We start from the raw sequence: 25,451 nt of genomic DNA on the forward strand, positions 1-25,451 counted from the left end.
TTCGTGTGGTAGATGGTACGTAGGCCATACCGAGCAATGCCTGAATGATAGGCTAAGACAGCATAATAACAACGTCAGGAATGGCAGAGAGGGCCACCTCGCAATTCACTGCCGGGATTCTCATTGCGTTCCTAACTTTAGCGCCTGCGCGGTAGTCGCCCGAAGCCCTGATAAATCAGTAAGACTAATCATTGAGGCCAAGAGAATAATCGAATTAGGTGATCTGTGCGTTAGCGTAGCCTCCATTTCTTTATCGCCAAAGGAGTTACGCTACTTAAATGCGGCTGCGCATTAAGGCACGGTGACGGCGCGCGCGGTGTCTATATATGTTCTGTGCTCTTTCGAAATAAATCTTTGTTGGAAGTGGCGCTCCGTGTGTGTGTACTGTCTCTCTTCGTCCGTGTCGTTTTCGCGCCTTAAGCTGCAATTATGTTAAACCAACAAGCCCAGTCTGCTATTCTCACATCAAGAAATAGAAAAGACGCAAGCAACGCAACAAGCTCGAGGGCAGACCTTGTAAATACAATAACACAAGTGATGCTGAAAACTCTGCTGATATCTCTCATTTTTTAAAATTCAAATTCACTTCCCCACCTTCAGCTCATTTACACATTTTCATAATGCGACCCTGCTTAGTGAATAAAAAATATGCAAATTATTACAACAGTGACATTTATCTACCACCAATGATTTTCAGTTTCGGGCGGCTTACTACAGTAGACTTACTAAGACACATACCTTTACATTAATTTTGCTGTGATGCACACATGATTAAACTCTAATATAAACTCCATTTTAAATCTAGACTGACACTGAATCTTTCACGTTTTCTGGGTAACAAAAGAACGATATCAAAATACTATATTCCAAAGACACAATAAATATATAAAGAAAGTTGTAGTACCTACTGCCCGAAATCGGCACACTTAGATCGCCAGATCTGTGGTTGGGACATACCACTCACTCACTGTAGCATATGCTGATGAAAATAATAATGCTTACAAGCTGTAAGCCATTCACTAATTACATTTTGCTTAAATATAGAGCAGAAGAAACCTTGCAGTACCAAAAGCCTGCATTGTCGAAATACATAAAGAACAAGCGAAACTGCATTTACCCAACTAGAAAGCGATCACACATTGCACTAAGGCAAAGTCACCATAAGCCTGACCGTAACTTAACCAGACTAAACCTAAGCTAAGACTGACAACATCACATTGTGAAAGTGAAGTTGGAAGTGAGGTCAACACAATGCAGAAGACACAGTCCATTTTACAGGCAGTGTCAGTGAACATGTAGAAAGTAGGGCTATGCGAATATTCAGAATTTCAAAAGTTTTTTTGGATAGCCTTAGCTATTACATTCCATTCACGCTGGAATTTTACAAATTGAACTTCCCAACGACCAATACAGTCAACATCCAATTGGCAATGGCCCCTCTTGATTTTAAATATGCTTCAGCCATAAAACCAGTGTACTGCGGCAAAGCTGTTTTTCAAGCTCTGCTATGATCACAAATGTATTTATTCAATAAAACGGTGGTTTCAACATTGAGATGAGGAATGCAGCGAAAGCAGAGGCTTAATTAATGCTGTTTTGAACCTGACATTTGGTCAGGAAGTCGGGTCTGAAATTTGGGCCATGTTGGGTCTGAAATTTCAGATGTTTTTTTATAGATTTATGTCTGCAAGGCAGATTTAGAACTGTGGACTAAAAGAGAGTGCACCCTTGCCTGTTACATCATTTAGGCTTCTAAATACGTTGGAAGAGGAGGAGGGGCTGAAGAAATAGCATCTCTGCCTTTCACCGTGAACTGTTGTCAACAACACTTTGGTTGCACCAAATCACATATACACATAAAGACAACTTGGCCTCTGCATTGCCTCATTTTTGATAAGGCAGCTATGAGACACCATCCCACCAGTGCTTCAGCAACCTAGCCGAAACACCTTCATGTTGCCATCTGTTAAGAATATGCTTAGAAATCCTCTCCAACAATTTTTACTTCGATTTCACTCTGAAGTATTAAAAAAATATTCAAGAAATACCAGAAAACATTAAATTAAATTTGCACTCGTACTTCAATATTCAATTTTGCTTCACACCCAAAATTTTGCTATTTTCACAGCTCTAATAAAACCACTATTGCATTAGTGTAACTCTGTAGATGGCAAGGCAGTTGGCGCTTTCAGAAATGAGGGATGAAACGACTACACACGAAGGCTATTCATTACCAAAGTTGAAATACACGAGACATTCCGTCTCACAAGCAAGTTGAGAACGAACGTGTAAAAACTCCGTAATATTATTTACTCCTCTGTTGAAATCCAAGCCCCTCCTCCACTTTGAAATGCCCACTCAAAATTCAAATGCTCATACTTTGAAAATGTCAACAGTGAAATTTCTGGTGCCATTGCATCAAGTAATTTTTTTGGTGACACCCAAGCAGTCTAAACCTTAGACTACTACTATGGACTCAAGTGATTACTGAGGACTACATATATATTTCCTCATGCATGGAGCAGCCTAGCATATAACATATACCACAAAGTACAACTTGCAGAAAAATTTAGAAAATATCACCATGCATTGCTGTGACATCATTTTGCACATCGAAACTTATGTATAACCCGCTATTTAACCTCAGCTGTTAATTACCTGTATTTTCATACTGGTTACACACAAGAAAATGTGGTAGCTCCAAATGGTATACACAACCAAGTACACCAAACTTGAATCATCATACTATTAGGGTTACTCCGGACTTGAGTTCTTACGCTAAAACTTAGTAGGACATCAACAGAAAAGTATGTACTTAGTTTTCTGCTGTACTATAAACTTTCTGCTGGTGCAGTGCAATAAACTTTAGAAAGTATACGTTACAGTACTACCTATTAAGTTCGCCTAAACATCACCTGATTACTCTGAACTTGAGTACAGTACTTGGTGATGATAGCGGAGAAGCACTCTGGCAGTAAGCACACCTTCACTGACACCCTAAAATAACACTAGCAAGAAGGAACACCCTTCTCTCTCATGCTTCATTGTAGACCGGCAAAGGACAGGGACTCCAGAAAGAAACATGCAACACAGCACTACACATTTAACTTTTTTTTCTGGTGTCCCTCGCCATGCTACAACAAAGCTTAAAGTAATTACCGACAAACCAACACATGCCACATACCCAGATATCTACGCCCACAACAAGCCCACATACTCTCGCCCTCCCCAGCTCACCGTGGTGAGGCGCTCGAGCGCTGCGAATCGCTCCTCCTGAGCGGCAGCCGACTTCTCGAAAGCCTCGTGCCGCTTGAGAAGCTGCTCCACCTCGTCGATGGTGTGTCCCAGCTCCATGCTGAGCAGGTAGGGCTCCTGGGCGAGCAGCCAGTGCTCGGCGACCGCGGCGTCCCGCGCAAACTGGTAGACTTCCAGGATGAGCTGCAAGTGCTCCCAGCGCTCGTCCCAGCGAGCGCCCAGGGCCGCCCGCTGCGTGCTCAGCGCCAGCAGCTTCTCCTTGATCTCGCCCGATGCGTAGTGGTTCCGGGCAAGGAGGTCCCGCCCCAGGGCGAGGCAGGCGGCGAGGTTGTCTTCGCGGGCGTCCACTTCGGCCTTCAGGCTCTGGTGGTTGTTCATGAGGAGCTCGACGCCCGAGACGTCTCGCGGCTTCTCCGAGCTGTTCATCTGCCGCACCACTTCCTCCATCCACAGCAGCAGGTCCCGCACCATGCACAGGAAGCGGAAGAGGTCGCCCGTGTCCGCGAGCCGCGCCCGCCGGCTGTCGCACGAGCTCAGCAACCGCTGCCACGCTGCAACCACCTCCGCCTCGCGCGTCTGCAGTGACGGCCCTCAATTACAGATTTGCTGAGAAATTGAGCCACCAAAAATAAGCACAACAAAAACTATATTCTAAATTTTCCTATTTTACACGCTAAAAACACATTCACATTATTAAGAATGGACAAAGCGTCAGTCTGAAGTGAATAGCAATTTGGCCAAATAACTTCTAATAGAAAAGTTCAAACTTCTAATTAAATAGTATACATCAAATAGAAAAAATGAGCATTTTTGTCATGCCTCAACACTATTTTTAAAAACTGGAACAACACACAAGCGGATGCTACCTTTTTACTCCAAAGCAGAAGCAAATGTAAATAGATGCAGAAGTTTAACAGTAGCAGAATGCAAGTTATAAGCAGTAAAATAGGTGCAGGTAATACATACAATTAACCTTGAAGTGCGACTTGCGACGAAACACATTTTCTCTGAATAGGTGGTTTCACAGCATAATGTTCCTGCACTACCATGAAATCACCTTTACAGGCAGGATGAGGAGGAAAGGTACATACAACTAGATACAAGTATATTTGTTCATTTTGAATACTGCGGAAATTTCAAAAATATAACTTCATCTTGAAGCAAATTTTAATACTGCATCACTCGTTCGAATATTCAAAGCAGTCAAATATTCGCCCACGCTCACACATTAAGGTATAAAGGCATGCAGCAGAAGGGGAACTGTTTGTTGGGCAAGTTCATATCTGTTCATAAATACATCATGTTGTAGTGTATGTGTATTTAGCACCGAAATCATTCTTAATATGTAGCAGGGGGACTCTGAGTTTTCCAATTCTGACAAGCCAGGAATCTTAGAACGTCTATCTAAATATATGTAGTACGTGGATACTTTTGCATTTGTCTTAGTTCTCAATTCTCACAGTATCTTGGTCATTGACAGCGCGGCACAAGCAGCTTTGTCGGCACTCGCATTCTCCTTATCTGCAAAGAAGGCACGCTTGCGCACTCACGCTGCCGTCTTGTCAGTCGGCATGTCTTGACTAGGTTCACCAGCCTCAGTTGTGCTATGCTGCCATTGGGATCTCAAGGAGCTGCATAACGCTGCCAATTGCGACTGCATAGGGTTTGACTGCCAATTGTTTCAAAATGCTGTTCAAAAGTGCCCTTGTGCTGGCAAGTGAGACACCCACTGTGACGGTTGAGGGTTACATTGGCAGCAACATCACAGGAAACTATTGCCGAGGCCACCGGTTGAGCTTGTCGTCTCTGGTCTGCACTCGTTCCACTACATTCTGCTTGTAGCGCCTATCTTTCCCGACTCTCGTTCTACTGTTTTCTTTATCGTTCGAGCTTTGGCGCCACTACATCACGTTTAGCGAACACCTACTTGCCCGAAAGCTACCACACCATGTGCTTTTTCTCCAGTGTTTACACCAAGGGTTCAACAAACATCGCAGTCGTGCCGTTCGCTTTGTCTTCTCTCCGTACCTGGATTTCACGCGCCTTGTCCCCTGCATATGCGGCACCCAGCTGTGATGCCTGTGACCGAATTCCCTCCACAGCAGAGCCGAGGGTCTGCAGGTCGTTCTCGAAGTTCGCCTGCTTCCTCTGGAGGTTCGACACGCTGACGGCGTCCCGGCCCAGCTCCTCTGACATGCCATTTTGTTTTTCCTGCAAAGGGAAAAGGACTGCAAAGTCAAGCACACTGTGTGACCTCATCGTATCTACACGCCAAGTTGCCATTACGGTAATTAGTGAACCGAAGAAACCACGGACAAAACCAAAGAATGCCAGGCCAGCCTGGAACATGCGGTGCAGTCATAGTAAAAACTGGAGAAGCGGCCTTTCTAGAGTCCTTTTTCGACTCTTTTATGGTGACTACAGCAAGTACAGTCACAGTGTACCCACTAAGCCACGAATCATTACAATTTTGCAGAGTAGCAAAACACCCGCTACGCCTTTATTCATCATTCTGTGGAGAAATGAGGTACCCATATACGTCTTCAACGCGTAACGTGCCCTTAGTTGATGCTGTGGCCGAAAATTGCCCACGTGTTTTCAATGTTGTCAAAAACAACCTGCCTTTTCATGTTTCTTTATTTTGCACATCCTCTCGTGTAACCAGAAATCAAACATATGGAAATTTCAATCTTCCTCCAACGAAGAATACTTACGGACAACGTTTGCTGCAGTTGTCAGGGCCAAAAATTTGAAATAAACTACCAGCAGAAATAAAACAGTCGAATAATTTTTCATCAGTTCTCAAGAAATACTTACTTACACAGAACAATGTTTATCAATGAAAACAATTATGATGTCATTTGTGTGTGTGTGTGTATGTATGCATGTGTGTCTGCCAGAAACTTGTGAAATCATTTAAAAATACCATTGTCACCCAATGATTAGGTTTTTGTTTTCGGTATTAGCCATGCATATTTTAACCTTCATATTAATGCAACAATCTGCTTTGTTTACTTGTATTTTCGTAAGTTAGAAGTGTTTAAAACAATCGTGCACTTACCGACACTTTCGCTCTCCCTTCGTTTCACTCGTGCAAACTAAGGATGCACGATAACTATCTGTATGCGTGTGATATATTTTTTTTGTATATAGAACCCTTAGTTATTTATTTTTTTGGACCCCTAACTAGCCTACGGCTATGGGTCCAACCAGTCGTGATGTTTCTGTATGTATCACAATTTGCAAATAAAGAATTGAATTGAATTGAAAGAATTACAGCCGAGTCTTATGTGGGTGGGTAGCTTTAAACTTTTAACCCACTGATTAAGCGATTCGCACCGTTTGATGCCTGGCATTATTTTACCCTCCTATCCCACTATGCTACATCTGATAACGTGATTCCCTGCCTGACACGATGCCTGTATAGGGTCTGTTTGCAAAGGAATTTCAAGCAACAGCGTTGCTCCGTGGTAGAATAGCTGACTGCTTCACACAGGGCCCGACTTCACTGCTCAAATCTGCATTTTTTCCTCACTTAGAGACGATAGCTGTTATGGATATCGTTGGTGTTGGCAGGGCAAACATGCCACCAAATTGGCTGTCGTTTTGATGAAATGACAGCTTTCGCTTAAAAAGAGGTGATGAAGATACCACAGCACTGACCAAAATTCGTTGGTAGACGTCCCGGCAGTCGTGGAAGAACCGGTGGAGGTCCCACGAAGCTGCCAACACCTGCGCACGGGTGTCCATGAGTTCGAGCAGGTCGGCCCACGCCTCCTGCAAAGCGTCTTTCCACTGGGCCGCCTGCGCTGCGTCGGGTCCCGTCATCAGGGCCTCCGCCTGGGCGCTAGCCTTCTGGACGCGGTCCTCCCCGACGGTGCGCGTTTCGTCGCGGAAGGCGTTGAAGCGCTCCCGCAACAGCGTGACGTGCTCATAGTCCTGACCAAGCTCCTGAGAGCTGGCCACAACTTCCCGCTCAGCGATCCACTGCATGAGGTCGTCGACCTCGCGGCTCAGGCCAAACAATCGCAGAGCTTCCTCGAGTTTCTGCCGCCGCTCCAGGGCCAGGTCACGGAGGCCGGCGTAGAGCTTGTCCACTTGTGACTGCCGCACGGTGATCTGGTCGCTGTGCATGGAGGGTGAAACAATGTAAGATCACAGCTACCTGACCCAGCTGGAATCGGTTCACACTTATGAAGCATAAAAAAAGGGGAGGGGGGGAACAAAAGCAGATACACACAGGTCAAGAGCTTGTCCTGTGTGTGGGTTCTTCAATGATGATTATGAAGCGCAAAAAACACGAGAACAAAACAAAGATATAGGACACACCCGCCGCACTAAAATGAGCCAGATTCTGCTTCCCTTGTTGAAAAAAAAAACTGACAGATATGAACAATTTCACTATTCACCACAATGATCATGTTGACGTGGGAGCTCATGCTGTTCTCCTCTGGTTATGTTACTTAGCTAGAGCCCAGATTGTACGGGAATTAGGGCCTCAGTCAGGCATATGCTAGAACACTTAACTCAGTTTTTTATTTGAAAATTTTTAGAATAAAAATGTCCAAATGTTTCAAACCTGGGAAGTAATTCAATTACCATGGATAGCAGACCGTTCCCTAAAGTCCTTCTTTCTGATGCAGCCATTGCATTAAACCCATTGGACAGCACAGCAGAGAGAATAGAATTCCCACACTAAGATCTAGCTATCTACTGCTTCTTTTTTTTTTTCCATAATGAGAGAGAAGAAAGCAATACTAAAAACAAGAAATCTATATGGCCTGCTCGTATGCTAGAAACAAAAAAAAAGTGATGCCGTCAATGTGTGCAACATCAAATGGCCCCTCATAGGTCGTAAGAGCACCTGTTTTTTGCACTAGGCGAAAATGTCATCAGCCTAACTAAGATCAAGCTATCTACTGCTTCTCTTTTTTTTTTCATAATGAGAGAGAAGAAAGCAATACTAAAAACAAGAAATCTATATGGCCTGCTCGTATGCTAGAAACAAAAAAAAAAGTGATGCCGTCAATGTGTGCAACATCAAGATGGCCCCTCATAGGTCGTAAGAGCACCTATTTTTTGCGCTAAGCAAAAATGTCATCAGCCTAACCAATAACAATACACAGCACCAGTAGGCTCAGGAAACCAGCAACGTATTTGCATGTGAGTAGGCTAAATTTCTACTTTTCTTTCTGCAAAACGAACAGTCGATAGTTCGCCATCACTGCCATGCATCTAATCTTGCCGAGTCCGTAGACTTGATTGTTTTTTGCAACAGCTTCAGTACGATGATATGTGGAGCTTAATGTCCCAAAACCACCGTATGATTATGAGACACGCCATAGTGGAGGGTTCCGGAAATTTAGACCATTGAGCGTTCTTTAACATGCACCCAAATATGAGCACATGAGCCTACAGCATTTTTGCCTCCATCGAAAACGCAGCCGCTGCAGCCGGAATGCGGTCCTACGACCTGCGGCTCAGCATCAGCTTTAGTATGATAAATCAGCCAGCCCAATGGGTAAGTTTCCCATTTGCAACCACACTTGTACATAATAGATTGCTTATATGTAAGTTATTATAACGAAATCACATTACAACCAGTCATTATTTATGGAGAACTGCACAATAAGAGGAATGTGTATACATGAAGCTGTATGAAAGGGCAAACAGAAGTTAGAAAAAACCGAGCCAGTCCTACACGGTGAGGGCTTACGTTATAAGTTCTCTCAGCTGTAGAGGTGCGCAGCAGAATTGAAAGTCTTAGAACACTACAAGCGTAGGCACATCTCACCTGTCAGGATGACCCTCCTGAACTAACCGCCGTGCTGTGTCACCCAGTTGCCGCACTGTCTCAGCGTAGTCATCTACGGCAGCCTCAAGGTTCTGGTGCTTTTTGCGAAGCTTCTGGGCCGACGCCTCGTCCCTTCCACGTTCCTCCACCATCATGTACAGCTCCTGCTCGCTCATCCAGGCCTCCGCCTCACTGGCGTCGAAGTAGTATTGGTGTGCTTTCTCGGAGATCATAAGGTCTTCGCGCCGAGCGTCCAGGGCCCGCCGCAGCTCGGCCCACAGCTCTTCCAGCTCCCGGGCGAGGCGCTCAAACTCTGGTCCGTCTTGGTGGCCTTCAGCCGCCAGGCGGCGGCCGTCCTCGCAGATGGCCACCACCCGTGGCTCGTGGTGGTCCACCTCGTGCCGGAGGGACTGCTCCTTCTTTCGCAGCATCTGCACCCCGAACAGAGATGCGCCGCGGTCGGGTGACTTGACCAGTGGCATCTTCTCGGCCACCCACAGCTTTTCGTCCTCCACGTCACGCCGGAACTGGTATGCCTCCTTTTTCTTGAGTAGCTCACGCCGCCTCTGCTCGAGCGGTGCCTGGAGGCGCTCAAAACGCTGCTCCACGACAGCCCGCCGAGTGATGAGCTCCTCGGCCCGGTTGGGGTCGAGTTTCTCCAAGTAGTGCGCCTGTCCCTGAAGGGCGTCCACCTGCCTTGCCTTTAGCGCCATCTGGTTCTCGACATCCCGCTGCTTCTGCAGGATCGTAGTGACCGAGGCCAGGTCCTGGCCCGTCTCAGAGACCAGCACCTGTGACTCGAGCTCATCGATCCATGAGTCGATGTCGTCGCACGTCTGCTCGTACAGGACGTGCCGGTTGTCGTCGAACAGCCGCTGGCCCTTGGCCTGTGTCGTGTCCTCCAGGTTGTTGAACTGCTGCTCCAGCTCCTGGAGCTTCGGCTCGACAAGCGGCGCCATCTCGGGCTTCTCGGCCACGAGGGCACGCCCGGCCTGCTGGGCACGCTCCAGCCGCTCCTTGTTGGCCTGCACCTCGGCCTCAAAGGCCTGGTGACGCGTCCACTTGGAGTGGACCGTTTTGGCGCTGCGGTACGTCTCATCTTGCGCCACAATCATCTTTTCCTGGATCCACTCAGTGAGCTGGTCGCAGTCCTGGAGGAACTGGTGCAGAGCAAGCTGGTCGGCGAGACGTGCCATCTGCTCGCTTGCTTGCTTCCGGTTGGCATCTCTCCTGCAAGACACGTCAGAGTGATGAATTTTTTATCTGACCAAACAAAAAACTGCAGAAGATGATTTGCCAAGAGCGCACTTTAAAATGTATAGAAGTGTGTATGTTAAAATAATCAAGAGAAATGAAATGAGTTGATTAACGAATGGACTGCATTTCTGAACGAATAATGAACCTGAAACAGTTCTGCCAATCTTTTCTCTTCTTTCCGCTTGTCTAGTAAGTGCTCTTCTGCATGCAAGTGTCAATCTGGTAGACTAATAAAGTGATTGCCAGACCAACTTAAAACTGCCAAAACAGAGAAAAACGCAGAAATCCCTTACCAAGAATGTGACCTTCAGGCAAGTTGGAGTAGTCAACTGCATTTTCCAAGCTTTCAAACCAGTACTCTACAAGCTGCAATACCAAATCTTTGCCTCTGAATTTATTTCAACAGCTTTCAAAGCTACATTAGGCAGCAGATCAGACCTTTATTACCCTGTCCTGCAGACATTTTCTGCAACGCAACAGCATGAACCTGCGAAAGTGAAGCTTGTTCTCGAGTGATACCATGCCTGGGAACTGCTGCTGCGAACTAGATCCTGAACAACCTCGGGGAGAGCTCACCTTTCGAGGATGGAGTCTGCTTTCTTGCGAATCTTGTCAGCGTCCTTGTGACCCTCACTGCACAGGCGCTGGGCATGTTGGAGAACCGCATTGATCTTCTCGTCGTTAGCTTCCATGGTGGTAAGGAAGGCCTCGTGACGCTTGATGAGATCCTCCACTTGCTCCAAGCTTGCCTGCAAAATGACGTTTCGAGGTTAGAAAACTTTTGCCAATACAGGATTGTAGAGAGAAAGGAGGGAGTGAAAGATAGAAGAGGGTGCCTTCTCAAGAAGAGGGATGTGTGGGTGCCCCTCTCCCTATTAGAAGAATATGTGGATGCTCACTGACTCTGGAAATCGAACCATCAACCTTCCACCTTGGAGACAAAACTATAGACTTATGACATGATAAGACAATGGTCCCAGGCTCTGCGACCATTTGCGAGAGGCAGCTGAAAAAAATTCTGGCTGTCACTCAACCTGAAGCTAAAGTTATTTTAGCTGGCAACTATTATATCCCCTTCACTGGTCCCTAGAATTTTTAAAACTGCCACTGTAATGAAAAAACAAAAAAAAAAGGAAAGGTGTGGCGGGCACCTAGAAAAGGTGGTTCAGTCAGGTTTTGGCACAACGGTGCTCAGAGACAAGCACCCACTCAGCCACATCAAACAGTTATTGCAGGTGGACCAACTCACGGGTTGTTCGTCCTTGGCAAGGTGGTGTTCCTGGCGACTGAGCAGCACCTCGGCCTGCTTGGCGTCACGCTGGAACAGCTGCAGGTTGAGGGACTGCGAGAGCAGCGCCTGCCGGTTCTCCCACATCTGGCGCAGCTCGGCCCAGCCGTCACGCAGGGCCCGCAGACGCTCGCGCAGGAACATAAACTGCGGATCTTCGTCGGCGGCGTCCGAAGTGATGCGTTCGCCGTACTCCATCATCTTGGTGTAGTCGTCCGTGTAGTTGTCCACCTCCTGGCGGATGAGGCGGTGCTGCTCCAACAGCCGCTCTGCCTCTTGCAGTGTTGTCGGCTCGTCTTCCGACGCGATCTCTGTCTGCGTCCGGGTCAGCCACGCCTGCAACAAACAGTGCAGTCGCACAGCACAGTTTTGTCAGCATTAATCAGCCCCAACAAGGAAGGAAAGGCGGAACATACCGGGGGACAGGATAAAGCATTCCCTTTAGTGATTTCTAATTTTGTCTCATTAACTTAATTTAGCATAAGCGAAAAACTACACGAAGGACATAAAAACATTGTGCCTTGTCTGTCTTTTTTCATCTTGCTTCTGTCATTTCACCATTTTAAGGTTAGCAAAAAAAAAATAGAGCACGAACTGATGCTAGCTTCTGCTTTGTGCCATACGTTGGTACAGCAGAGCTGTTACTCTGCTGTACCAACGAGCTCACATGTACACTCGGACCAAAACACAAACTCTAGCAATATAACCACTTGCGCCCAGAATATGACAGAAATTTTATGCTGCCGATTATCTAAGTCGGTGTTTCCTAAATCAGGGAGCAACGTGAACATTTCATGTCGTTGGTACAGATTAAAACAGGCACTGCCAGAGTTCGGCTTGATGCCTTAATTAAGAGAACGTGCAAGGATTAAATGTTTTAACAGCCCGACTCTGCTGCTGTACACAACAGAACATGAGACCAGTGCACCAGTTGCTGATCTTCATTCCCGAACAAAAAAAAAAGCCAAGCCTGCGCGGAAGGCGCAGCACCGTCCCAGCAAGAGCTAGAAGAGCGGCTTTTCAGAGCCTTTCAAAACACTTATTGGGTAACTTTGGGTAGCTAGTACAAGCACTTGCTTGATACCCACCAGGGCATTAATAATGAAATTTTTTGGGTAGTAGACCGGCATTCGCTATGCTATTTTTCGTCATTCTACTGAGAAGTGTGATATTCGCTAAACACTTGCAAGGAATTTTGTGCAGATTGTTCCTGCAGTGGTTGACCACGATGAAAAATTATGACTGAGGTGAGTATGCGCCACAATTAAAAGGCGAACAAGAACAAGCTTTCGTTAAGGGTCAGAGCATTAGACAGCACCCCCCGTTATGCTATTCACAATGTGCAAAAACTGGTTATTTCGCTGTTTAAAACGCTGTATAAGTCATATTAACGCAATTGCTTTCCAGACATCAAGCCTGCCTAAGGCAAGTTTGCCAAAAACAAGTTCCAAGAACTGGTGTGGCTCAGTGGTAGAATACTGGGATCGCACCTAGTGGATCAGGGTTCGAGCCCCACTGTGTCCTTGGTGCTAGGTTTGTTTTTCCTAATTTTGCGCGATGTGGTTACGGGCGGCGGCGGCAAACAACTACACGTGACCTGAGTTGTGATCTCATAACAGCTTTTGCTGTGAAATTGTGCAGCTTCACGCTGGTGGTGCAGAGCCTGAAGGAACTGGGTAGCTGGGTAGTGTTCCTCAGCATACCAGCCAAGCCTCAGAAAGCCAGGATGAGCTATTCTTTTTCTTTCTTACTGTCTTTTTCTCTATCCATTTTTCTTTTTTTCTCCTATATTTCACTCTTCTCGCCCATAGCAAGGCAGTAACATGGGTTCCACATCAATACCTGTTTTACTATCACACCTGGTTGGCCAAGTGGTTACGATACTGAAAATCTCATCATAGGAAAGTAGGTTCGAATCCCACCTTGCTAAGAAAATCTATTTTGTTTTATTAACCTCTTTCTATTCTTCTCTCTACTTCACTGGACAGAGTTCTCGCCTCTCTCGTCCACCTCTGCTTTTGCCTTAGCACTCCTCGTTTTACTAAGCTTTAATCTCTTCCACCGAGGCCTTAAACCTCTTTCCCTACTGCTCTCCATCATTCTTTTTCACTCCACTCTTTAATGCATTCGGTTTCTCTCGCACCTTCTGGACTTGGTGGAGGGCAAACATCATTTCATGCTGCTCTACGTGCAATTTCGTCTTGGCGGCCACTGACAGTGTGGTACATGGAACTGGGCCAGTGTCGCGAGCGTACCTGGAAGTGGTCGAGGTCGCGCAAGAATCTGTGCAAGTCGCCGGCTTCTTCCAGCTTGGCATCGCGCTCCTTGAGCAACTGCGTGAGCTGCTCCCAAACTGCCTTGATCTGCAGAATGCGCTCCTGGATGGCCTCAGCCTCCTGCAAGGGTCACCCGATAAAACTTAGTGACGAAGACTTTGCAATTTTTACAAGCTCTTTCAATTTTCATGTGATCAGCTATATGGCTATGAAACTTCCAAACACATACATACACACACACAGACAGAACATTATACAAGAAAGCCATTTCACAATCTTTAGAGGACAGGAGACGTTCAAAATGAGTTCAGCAGAAATCAGGCTTTTCATCATTTCAAAAACAATGCACATCTGTCTACTACACAAAAGTCATTGATGCTAGCACCGTATGCACCCAATTAGAAAATGCATCTTACGTTGAGTTTTTATAACTTCAATGTAAAGCAAAACAATGTGCACTCGCACCTCGATACAACGAACCTAGATGTGACGAAATATCAGTTATAACAAATAAAATGAGAAATTATCTTGCACTAGATATAGTGTTAGAAATAGACCTTTATAACAAATTTCCGGTAATAATGAACTTATTTTTGTGTCAGATGCAACTTCATTATACTGAGCTCTGAGTGTACAACAAGGTCTAATCAGCGCCTCAAATGCATTTTAAATAAGTTATCATCATCTAAAACTTAATTGCCAAAAGATAGAAACTTTCAGGTCTGCCCTGGGATAAAGAAAGTTCTTCCTAGTGTAAAGATAACCTTCCTACTATGCGCACACAAATCCACAGATTAATGGTTCTTTGAAAAACTCAAATTTCTAATGTTTTACTGAACACTCGATACGTAGTGGGGCGTTCCAAATTAATTCTGACATCTTTAAGCGTGTACCTACACTGAACCAGTACAGTGAGTTTTCTTCCAAACTCCTTTAATAAGCCACTATGGTTGGGAATCGAACCTACACGGTAGCACTTTTCAGGCTAACACTAGCTGTTAAACCACCACGACAGGTAGATAAGAAAGGATTCCCCTTTTCTGGATAGCTTGAGGGTGAAATTACGCAACATAAAATAAATACTGATCTAGAAGAAAGCCCAAAGGGAAAAGAAAAGCAAAACTGAATTTCCAACAAGCCAAGCTACACTTACTAAGTTGCTATAGAAATAAAGCTGCCGCATGATGCAATCATTCCTCACACGATTAGCAGGATTCAAGAAGATCGAACTTCTCTCACCTCGGGGTGCTCCTGCTTGATGCGGTCAGCTTCCTTGTCCAGAGCGTCCAGCTGCAAATGGAAAGTAACTCGTGAGTGCGGCACTAAGCAAAGCACGCGGCGTGTGGCAGACAAAATGATAGAGTGCCTTGTTATGCTACTCACTCTAGTCAGTAGCACACATTAACCACAAAGTACAAATTTCCACCTCCTGGAGCACACCATTGCCACCAGCACCAAGAAAGAAAGAAATACAGTGCCATAGCAAATATTGCCTAAAATAACTACAACAAAGCCTTTCCTTTTTTTTTTTTGCCAAAATGCAGAGAAGATTCCAGCACTCGTGCACGGCTGCCTGACAGCGCATGATAGAGGTGCCAAGGAGCATTTTGAAATCATTAGAGGATCCAGGGTAAGCAGTAAATAACAGGTTGGACTCCACTTTCCGCAAGTACGTGCCTATACCGTGATCTGCTACAAAATGAAAACTGAGAAAATTTCATTGAAATGTCGGATCGCCACATAGAGTCTATCGTCTCCTGGCTAGTTGCGTGCAGCACGTTGCCTACTCTGCTCACGTTGTCACTGCCAGGCTGCTTGTGTGCAGTATGCGTACATTAGCGGAGTGTTCTTTGCACCCACCCTGCTGCAGGTTGTGCACAGATGCTGCAGGTAGCTTGCAGAGCTGCGAACATGACAAGCTTCCTGACCGACCTAAGATGTGCAATGCCCTGACCGACCTAAGTTAACAGAAATGTATTTGTTGGATTGTACCTGATAAAGCGTGCACCTAATGAAGGAGCTGAAATTTTACTATGCCCGCATCCTGGCTTAAGCTCCAAATTTTCTGCATGTTTTGTGCAGGTCATACGTTAAAAAAATATAGCTTACTGCATAAAGTTGTGACTTCTCTTCAGATCACAAGTATCTGAGCTTGGCTCTGCTATTTCTGTATGGCCTATTGAAAGACATCATCACCGTTTATAGTCTTTGTGCATTACCACGGCCTTAGCGTTGGGCTCACCTTGGCTTGGATGGCGGCTAGGTCGCGCTCCATGCCGGAAAGGCGTCGCTGAAGCGTCATGATGCCCGTCAGGTCATCACCCAGGTCTTCAGTGGCTCGCAGCAGCTTTGTCTTCTCTTCAATCCACGTCTGCAGCAAGAAAAAAAAATTGGAGAAGACGTCGCAACACACAAAGTTCAGTACATAGATCACAGATTTAAAAGCGACAATTTACGGTTAAGTAGCGTGGGAGCTTTTATTTCTGCTGTATGCTGTTTGCGTCCCATTAGTGTTTGAACACTTACATCACAGCCAACATTACCTTTAGTAGCCACACTCCTCGCGACATAACTATGTTATTTTGAGCAAGCGCTTATAGCTATTATTGTTATACTCTTAAGTTTTCATGTTACATTTTCATTTGTGAGCACAGTATGTTCTACACTTTATCGCAAAACAAGCAGTATGAACGAATGCTTCAGAGGTATTTTTAGAAAAATCAATGAGATCCTAAAGAGCTTGATAATGACAAATGAAGTGTGACTCATCAGTGAAATTTCGTTGAATTCTTGACAGACATGGCAAATTAGGAAATGTAACCGCTTGATACCCCAAAAGAAAGTCTTACATTACAAGGTGCTTTTTCCGATTTCCTCAAAGATAAGACATACTACGCAAGAGACTGCTATAGGCGAGTAACTAAGCTGGAATATTGCTGTAGCTAGAACTTGCTAGTTGTGGTCACTTCATTCAACTTCAGCCAAAGCCAGAAGCAACAACCTTAGACGTAGAATCCTGATATTTCCATATCAAAGTACTACTTATTTTAATGAAATGAATGCTGCAATACCCCACTAGTTAAGTAAGGTGTATTTTTCTAAATGATGCCTTGAATATGTCACTGAATCACTGTGGCTATTTTATATGAGGGGACATCACTGTTCACTATTTCGATTTAAAGTGAATCACTGAGCGTAAAAAGCAGAGCTGCATCCTAAAACCACTCACGATGGTCTCGCGGCACTCGACATGGAACGTCTGCACCCCGTGGGCCGACGAGATGTTATCCCGCTTCTTCTCGGCCGCGTCCCGCAGGGAAGCCCAGCTCTGGTTGAGTGAGTTCTGCTTGGCCAGCACTTCCTCCGCGTTGGGGTGCTCGACGCTGAGCAGCTGCCTCGCCAGCTGGTTCACCACAGCCACGCGGGACGCGCTGCTGTTCATCTCCTGCTCAAAGCCCTCGAATCGGTGCCGCATCACCTCCGTGTCTTCAGCGTCCTTGGTGAGCACCATGCTGTCGAGCATCTTGTTCTTTTCCTCGATCCACTGGTGCACGCCGTCAGCCTCGTTAAGCAGTGTGTGCAACGAGAGTGCGTCCAGCAGACGCTGCTTCCGCAGGCGTCCCAGGTCCAAGAGGTCCTTGTATCGGCGGTCGATGGAGGCCAGCCGCTCCAGGACAGCGGGCGATTCTCGTTCCGCCAGTGCCCCCGCCTGGGCGTGGAGAGCGTCGATGGCCTGGGCGTAGCTCTTGAGCTCCTCCATCACCTCCTTGTGCTTCTTGAGCAACGACTGAACGTTCGCCTCGTCGCGACCCACGTCGTCGCTCGACACAAGCATCAGCGTATCAAGCATCCAGGTGTCGACGTCATCGGCATCGGCGAAGAACTGGTGGAAGTCCAGGGCCTTGGCGAGCCGCTCGGCCCGCTGGGCCTGCAGCTGCCGCAGCCGGTCCCATGCGGCCAGCACCTCCGCAGACCGCTCTGCTACCCGCTCAGAACCAGGTGTGCCCTCTGCGGCCAGCGACTCGCCAGACCGTATGACGGCCTGCAGCTGCTGCTCGTGGGCTGCCAGCTCGTCCTCCATTGCCTGCGGACACAAGAGAAGTGAAGCTTGGGTAAGCAGTACATTTGGTCAGCACCATGAATACAGTGTACAATATATCTTCTTTAGGTGAGGACATTCGTGAGACACAATCAACCAGATAAAGTAAGTAACATTGACACATGTGTGTTGGTCCAGTGATGGCAGCGAATATCTACCAACAGGATGACACAACTTCAAGACAAAGAGATGTTGCGATAGGTACCAATGCTTCACGAGAAATCAGAACTTCCTAATAAAGAAACAGATACTGCAGGAAAGTTGCTTGTTGGGCAAGTTGGTACTTAGTAAACTACAAAAGCCACAAAACGTCGAAATCAGAAAAAGCAGCTCTGCTCTCTGTCTGTTTTCTGCTGCTCTGTTTTTTACAATTTCGATGTTTTGTGGCTTTTGTAGTTTACTAAATGTATATGACATGCCATAAAAACAAATTGGGAGATCCTTAAGCTTGAACCTCAAGACTTTAACGCGACAGTGATATCTTGTCTCTAGTGCGTACCGAGTTCGAAATGGCTTGTGTCAGTTAAGCCTTTGTGTACGGCTGCATTCTGTGTAATGCGTAGCATGCTTTAAACCCGAGGCAATCGTGCACGTAAAATCTTTTCGAGCTTGCTATGCACCCACTGCGTGGCCTTTAAGAAAGAAGCGCTGTAACGTGCGTCCCTTTTGTAGTGGGGGGCCATGAATTCATAATATTCATACGTTCTGGCGCCTGATCGCAATGTGCTTGTATACCACACATTATTACTGTGATAACACATGTTACATCGTGAAGCATGTATACAAGACATGCGTGTTTGTAAACCACGAGAGTTGCTGTCACTGCATTTCCAAGCAGAGGAAGTTATTTTTGCTGTATTTCCAAGCAGCCGCATGGCTCTGTGTTAGAACTCTTGCATGCCACGCAATCAACCCGGCTTCGATCCTCACTCAGACCCATTATTTTATTTGCATCTTTATCAATTTTTCGCTCAGAACCAACGGTGCCGACACCATAGTTTCTGAGAAACGAACTTTTTAACACCATCTCCTCAACTCCTTAAAAATGGCAAACATGAGGTGCATTTTTTGTGAGCGAAAAACAATTCACGTGGCGGATGCAAACGTCGCCACCAACCACATCAGTGGCTATAAAAATGGCACATTAAACATTTTATGTCTCGAAGTTGCATCCTCCAGTCAATAAATATTCAGTGCCGCCACTGGATCAACGGACTACCAGCGTTATTACACTGCCTAGTCAAACGTGTTGCACAAGCAAGCTGAGAGGTGACCAAGACTTGGCTACCAAATAGCAAGAGACAAATCTAGCAAGAGACAAGGCTAGCAAGAGACAAATCGAAGATCAGGATTAAGAGACCACAAATCAAAGTCATTGATCAAAGATCAATTGACCCAAGGACAAGCCAACAGGACAAGAGGAACAATGAGCATCCCTCATTCGCTCACCTTGTTCTTGGAGATGAGCAGGTGCACCATGGTGAGGTCGTGCCCCAGCTCAAGCGACGACAGGATGCGATCCTTCTCCTCGATCCAGGCCTGCTCCTCGGCCATGTCCCAGTAGAACTGCCACAGGCGGCGCGAGTCCTCGAGCCGACGCCTGCGCTCCGTTGCCAGGGCCAGCAGTTCGGCATACGCCTCCTCCAGCTGCTTCACCCTTTCGGCCACCAAGGGGTCAGCGGGTGCCTGGGCGACGGCAGCGCGCACCCGCTCGCCGAGCACGTTGACGTCGGCCTCGAGCAGCGAGTGCTTCTGCAAGAGGTCCTCGACGCCCATGAGGTGCTGGCCCAAGTCCGAGACGGCCAGCCGGGCCTTGAGCTCCTCCATGGCGTCCACAATGTACAACATCTCTTGCAAGCCTTGCTGCAGCTGCAGGCACGCCTCGAGACGTGCCCGCCGACCCCGAAGCAGCTCCAGTAAGTAGTTCCACAGGCGCAGCACATTGTCCTTCCTGCGTACGGTAGACCAGGACAGGAGCACCGAGTCAGTCATCATCAAAGTTGCAAAAAATACAGCGCACTATGTAACAGGAGTCATAAGGTCGGGCATGCATCAGTTGACAGTGCCTCAAGAAGTACCTGTATATTTTACTGTACTGTTGAACCGTTAATTAATGTTACACTGTTCACTAATTTAAACACAACAATTTTGCACTAACTAATGAACGTACCTGTTATTCCACTATCTGTGTCTTATCGGCAAAATTTCAACTCTGAACTTAGTGGACATATTTGTAGTGAATGACACGATTATCTCAAGCAAGTCCACACACTAGTTGTTATGCTAAAGGTTTTGATGCTGCATTTCAATCCATGAGCCCTGTACATCTTGCATTTCATATTTCAGAACTTAACAATGTCTTTAAGCGATAATTCGAAACAATGCCCTGGGGTCAGTTCTGTTCTGTCCTCAGGGTGACAAAAAACAAGAGCGCAGTTTTGAAGAAAGCCTTTATATATAACAGAAGGGGGCTTTTCACTATGGCTAGCACATCAGTAAAGTGAGAAGAAGGGCATGTGTAGCACCAATATCTGACCGCATGCAACTGCTGTAAAGCAAAACTTTTCTCAGAACAGAGTTAGCTTTTATTATTAAAACCTGACAACACATTTATTCATAAAATCACTGTATGAAAGAGAAAATTGGCACCTTTGAATGGGTGCCTAGTTTGTATTTTTCAATTTCGTAACCCTTTCTAAAACTCGTGGGATTGCTTTGGTTTGCCATAACGGTTTGCTCTGCAGTATTCACAGTCCATAAGCTTCAATTAGTGAATTATTGCACCGTTTTACAACCAGGTTAGCCCAATAGATAGAGCAAATGGCCTGAATAGGCATTGGTACCAGGTTATATCTCTAGACCAGGACGAATTTTTGTCATTTACAAAGTATTACTTCAAGAAAGTTTTGTTTTAAGAAATAAGTTTTGCAGAACTGATCCACACTCTGACACTTAATTTTTCCAAGAAAATTCATAAACAGTTGCTTGTATCCTTGTGTTACAAATGAGCAGACACCATAAGTGTTGTGGATCCACCTATACAGGTAAGCTACTCAAACGAACCAAATTAAAAACTCGATAGATTGATAAACTCCAACTTCGCTAAAAGACTGCTGAAAACGGTGAATACACACATGGTAAGTTTAGTTGACCACAAATGTTTACAAGACATGCGCTTTGCAGTAAAGGTAACATAACTGTGAATGATATTTGCCCCACATTCAATGTTTCAATAAGTAGCATTTAAAGTTGTAATAAGGAGGGAATAACGCATTTGTTCTTTGTACTTCAAGAGGTTGCTTAGGCAACCTTCAACTCAATAAACAAAGCAGAAATTATGTCTTTTATAACCCATGTCTCGTGGACTTCAGTAGCCAACTGTTTATGCACAGACAGCGGCAATTCAGAGTGCACAGCAGCCAAGAAGCACTTGCTTCGAGACTTAAGTAAGCCACGTTTGAACTTTGACAAACCCATAGCACGAGCTTCACCGCAAGAAACAAAAGTGCCTTACACGACACTACTCACCGTACGCTAGACAGGGTTCAACGAAGTGCAGGCCCCTTCATGAGCACAACACTGTCAATCTGTCACCGTCTCCAAAGACAGAACAAAAGCCTCGCCTGACAACCCCTTCCACATTCTTTTTTTGCGTTTACAAGAAGCCCATCACAAAGCGAACAGCTTTTACAACACAGGCACAAGAGAGACGGGGTCAATGACCTAACACACTATACCTTCCTGGTGGGCTGCCTTTTGAATCAAATGAATGCTGTGAGTCAGCACAGATTCAAAATTTGAATTCCAACCCATTCAATGCCTTCACTGTTCACTCACAAATGAAAGAGAAAGCAAGCCTCTCTAGAATACAACTGCTGTTACACACAGATGTGATTGGGTGAAGCTCTCGCATCACATTAAAGGTGCAGAGGCAAAAATGTGCACACGTCGTAGAGAAGCATTTGACAGTGTATGCATATCATTTCACAGCATTGGTGCAATAAATTTGTAACGCTTGGTGCACATGCTTAACGAGAGAAACCTATTTTCAAAACCTTCAGTGCCAACACCTGATAACTGTGAAGTAGGATTTCAGAAGTCAGATAGGTGGCAAGGGATCCTCATAAACAGAAAGAACACTACTCGCACTTGTCTTTCCTTCTGTCTTTACACTCCCGTTATGCATATACATCCAATTAATTATGCATAATTAGTTCTGACTTATTCAACAGTAATTTTTCATAATAGCACAGCTACCTTCACCGGCCTATCCCTCATAACATAAGGATTTTTCATGCCACAGAAATAATCAATACAAGTCATTATGTGGTCTAATGCCTCAAAGCCATACACAAGATGTAAAATAAGCAGAAAGCATATGTCCTTCTTGTCTTATAGCACTGTTTTTTCCCGCATATAAGTGATGACTTCAAATGAATTCTTTTGTGTGCTTCACATGAGCTATGTTAGCCTGCTTGTTCTTTGCAAAAATTGCTGAGCTTGTAGACGATACCTCTCGTTCCTTTTCAATTTTTAATTACTTGTGAGCAACTCAATTCGTTTCCATTAATTTTTCTTCTGTACAGGCCCATTTAAACTCACTTTGGATCGTAGTTGGCTGGAATTTCGATAACAAATGGTTAAAAACGTACCTACATTACCATACGTACGGTATTCCACATTTTAAAATACTGGCGCGGTAAGAAATAGCATGCAGTTCATCACCAACCTAAATCACATTGTGGGGAAATTTTAACAATTCATTTTATTGGAATGCAAATGCAAAAGAATGAATAGCGAACAACAGGACTTTATTCAGCCACATGGAGTTATTTAACTTCAACATAAATCTACTATATATGCCAGATTGTAAGAAGAGATGTTGTTTATAAGTTCCATTACTCGCAGTTTAACCGTGCATTACATTTATATGGAAATTTGTTCATTTCAAAAGATGTGTCCTAAGGTTGACTCATTTCTGGTGCTAACTTGACAACACCTTAATCCATTTCCCTGACAAGCTGCCAGAACTAAAATTATGTTCCTCGGTAAAATGAACACTATTTTTACCATTTGATAACAGTGCTTTGATACTTTGCAAGATGTCACACTGGCACCGTTCATTCCTAGAACTCTAAACATGATGGCGATGCAACACTTGCACGCTCTAATAATTGTGTAGCTGGGAAATTACACACACCTCTGTAGCTTGATGTAAACAGCGAGCTTTAGTGCTGTGTTCATAGAGTTCGTAAAGGTGTTACGTCCTTACGAATGCCATGTTTTGCACGGAAGTTCGGCGGACACATTATATGTGCGGAACGTGACATTCTGGCAGGCACAATGTCATTCTGAACGAGATGTGTGCAATGCTGTTATAAGCACAATGTACACAGCACTAAAGCTCACTAATGAGAATGATTTGCAGCTGGTGAAGACAAGGGATCTTTGGATCTCTTCATAGCCTTGCGCGACTTCTCAAATCGAATGGTGGCAGAGTTTTTAAGAAGTATTCAAACTGAAATAAGCTTTATAGCACCGGAGGAGTTCTTCTTCATTGGGAATTGCACTTTTTGACATAGCTTAGCCTTCACGAGACTCAATCGGTGTTGCCTCTGAAACCCTCACAGTAAAAGCACTCTTGGAAGGGTACAAAAGTAGCGGGCTTGGATAGTTCCAGATGCATTAGTGCAGGCGCGTTCCTTGCCGAGTAGAACGCTATTTCCCAAAAAAGATCCCAGCAAGTGATTACTGAGAATAGTGCCTGCAGAAAGCTCTTCCTCACAAGGCAATGATGAGTTGATTGACTCATTTCTTAACTGTACGTCCTAAAAAAATATTGCTTCCTTTTATATCTCTTGCCACATTTGAGGTCTTATTTTTTTTTAGTTTACTGGACTTGGAAGCTGCCCCTTGAATAAAAAATCGTGGTAGCTTAATGGAAAGAAGAAAAAGAACTGGCAGAATGATGGGAAAGTTAGCTATTAGATTGGCTGGCAACACTGCACTGAGAAAAGGGGAAATAAAGAGAATAGAAAAGAGACGCTAAAAAAAGAAGAAAACACATAAAAAAGACAAAAAAAGTAGGCTGCGATCATGCGTGAAGTCTGCCTCTGCCACGAAGAACAATGCCTTAAAACGCCTCCTGTGCTGAAGATGGACTTGGCAAGTGTCCCAGAACTTTTTTTCCAACAAAGGGGGGTTATCAATTTTGTCTAACGTATTGAAAAGTAAATACATTAACTATGTAAATATTTTTGTGCGATCTTTCATGGGAATGAAATCGCAACAGCACAATAGCCCTTGGGTTCCCGTGCAAATAAGCAAGCCGATCACAATGCCAAGAATAGCAGCCGTTCTCACCTGGCATTGATGCGATCCACGTCGTGGTAGCCCTCAGTCTCGAGTTCTCGCGCCACAGCCAGTACTGCTTGCACACGTTCCTCGTAGGCCAGGATGTCTGTCTCAATGGCCTCGTGCTTTTTGGCCGCTGCCTGCGCCGACGCCAGGTCTTGGCCGAAGTTGTCCTGTGACACGAGCCGCTGGTTCTCGGCCAGCCAGGTCTCGCGCATGCCAGCCTTGCGGTCAAAGCGGGCCGCCAGCTGCTCCAGCTTCTCCTGCCGGATCAGCTCCTCGCGGAGGGCCAGCTCCCGCTCGTGCTCCGCCTTCTCCAGACGCTCCCAGGCCCGGTTCGTGTCGGCCAGGAGGCGACCCTCGCGCGGTGTGTACGGGCGCTGGTTATTTGCCCTCAGCCGGCTTTGCAGGGCAAAGAGCAGCACCTCCAGGTTGCCCTTCTCCTCAAATTTGACGGGCTTCTCGGTGGTGCGGTAGGCGTTGAACGCCAGCAGCTGCTGCTGCACACCAACAAGCGAGTTGGCAAAATGCCTATCCGACAGGGCCACGATGGTTTCCTCGATCCAGCGGAGCAGGTCCGAGGTGAGGCCCTCATACTCAGCGATCATGCGCTCGTTTTCCATGGCGTGGCCGATGACCTTGCCGATACGCTTGCCCTGCACCGTCTCGGCCTTCATCTTGGAGAAGTAGTGGTAGTAGGTGACAACATAGGTGATGATGGACTTCTCGTCTGGGTTGTCCACGAATACGTCCTCCGGGTCAAGCAACCGGGTGAGCCCCAGCTTCTGCTCCGCAGTTGTGAACGCATTGTTGAGGTTGTAGATGGCGTTGGAGCGCGACAGCTTGTCGTACTGAATCAGGTCGGGCCTGCAAATGAGTAGAAAAACGCATGTTCTTTTTTTATAACTGGCAGACGATGACTGGTGACTAAACAAACTGAAGACCAGCTGCAGCAGGAACTATGCAAGTCTTTTGAAGAAAGTAAACAAGAACAGCAATACATTCAAACCTCATTATACCAAAGTAGCACCTTACACAAAAATAAGTTTGTTATATGCGAAAATTCGTTTAAAACGTATATTCCTAGCACTATATTTACTGCAAGACTATTCATTTACTTTGTTAAAC

General features: G+C 45.7%; 1 protein-coding gene across 6 annotated transcripts in view; it reads right to left on the reverse strand.

Moving 5' to 3' along the window:
- beta-Spec (spectrin beta chain) overlaps positions 1–25,451 on the reverse strand; it is a 48,805-nt gene that overhangs the window by 17,674 nt on the left and 5,680 nt on the right. For all 6 annotated transcript variants that reach the window (XM_075867468.1, XM_075867467.1, XM_075867465.1 and 3 more), the window contains exons 6-17: positions 24,333–25,190; positions 19,419–19,920; positions 17,100–17,954; positions 16,113–16,241; positions 15,110–15,160; positions 13,850–13,990; positions 11,556–11,930; positions 10,883–11,055; positions 9,050–10,279; positions 6,919–7,381; positions 5,284–5,466; positions 3,238–3,831 (exon numbers count right to left, since the gene is read on the reverse strand). In XM_075867468.1, the coding sequence (XP_075723583.1) occupies positions 3,238–3,831; positions 5,284–5,466; positions 6,919–7,381; positions 9,050–10,279; positions 10,883–11,055; positions 11,556–11,930; positions 13,850–13,990; positions 15,110–15,160; positions 16,113–16,241; positions 17,100–17,954; positions 19,419–19,920; positions 24,333–25,190 (5,554 nt within the window). The remainder of the gene's footprint in view (positions 1–3,237; positions 3,832–5,283; positions 5,467–6,918; positions 7,382–9,049; positions 10,280–10,882; positions 11,056–11,555; positions 11,931–13,849; positions 13,991–15,109; positions 15,161–16,112; positions 16,242–17,099; positions 17,955–19,418; positions 19,921–24,332; positions 25,191–25,451) is intronic.

This window comes from Rhipicephalus microplus, chromosome 6 (assembly GCF_043290135.1).
Source record: "Rhipicephalus microplus isolate Deutch F79 chromosome 6, USDA_Rmic, whole genome shotgun sequence".
Taxonomy (NCBI): domain Eukaryota; kingdom Metazoa; phylum Arthropoda; class Arachnida; order Ixodida; family Ixodidae; genus Rhipicephalus; species Rhipicephalus microplus.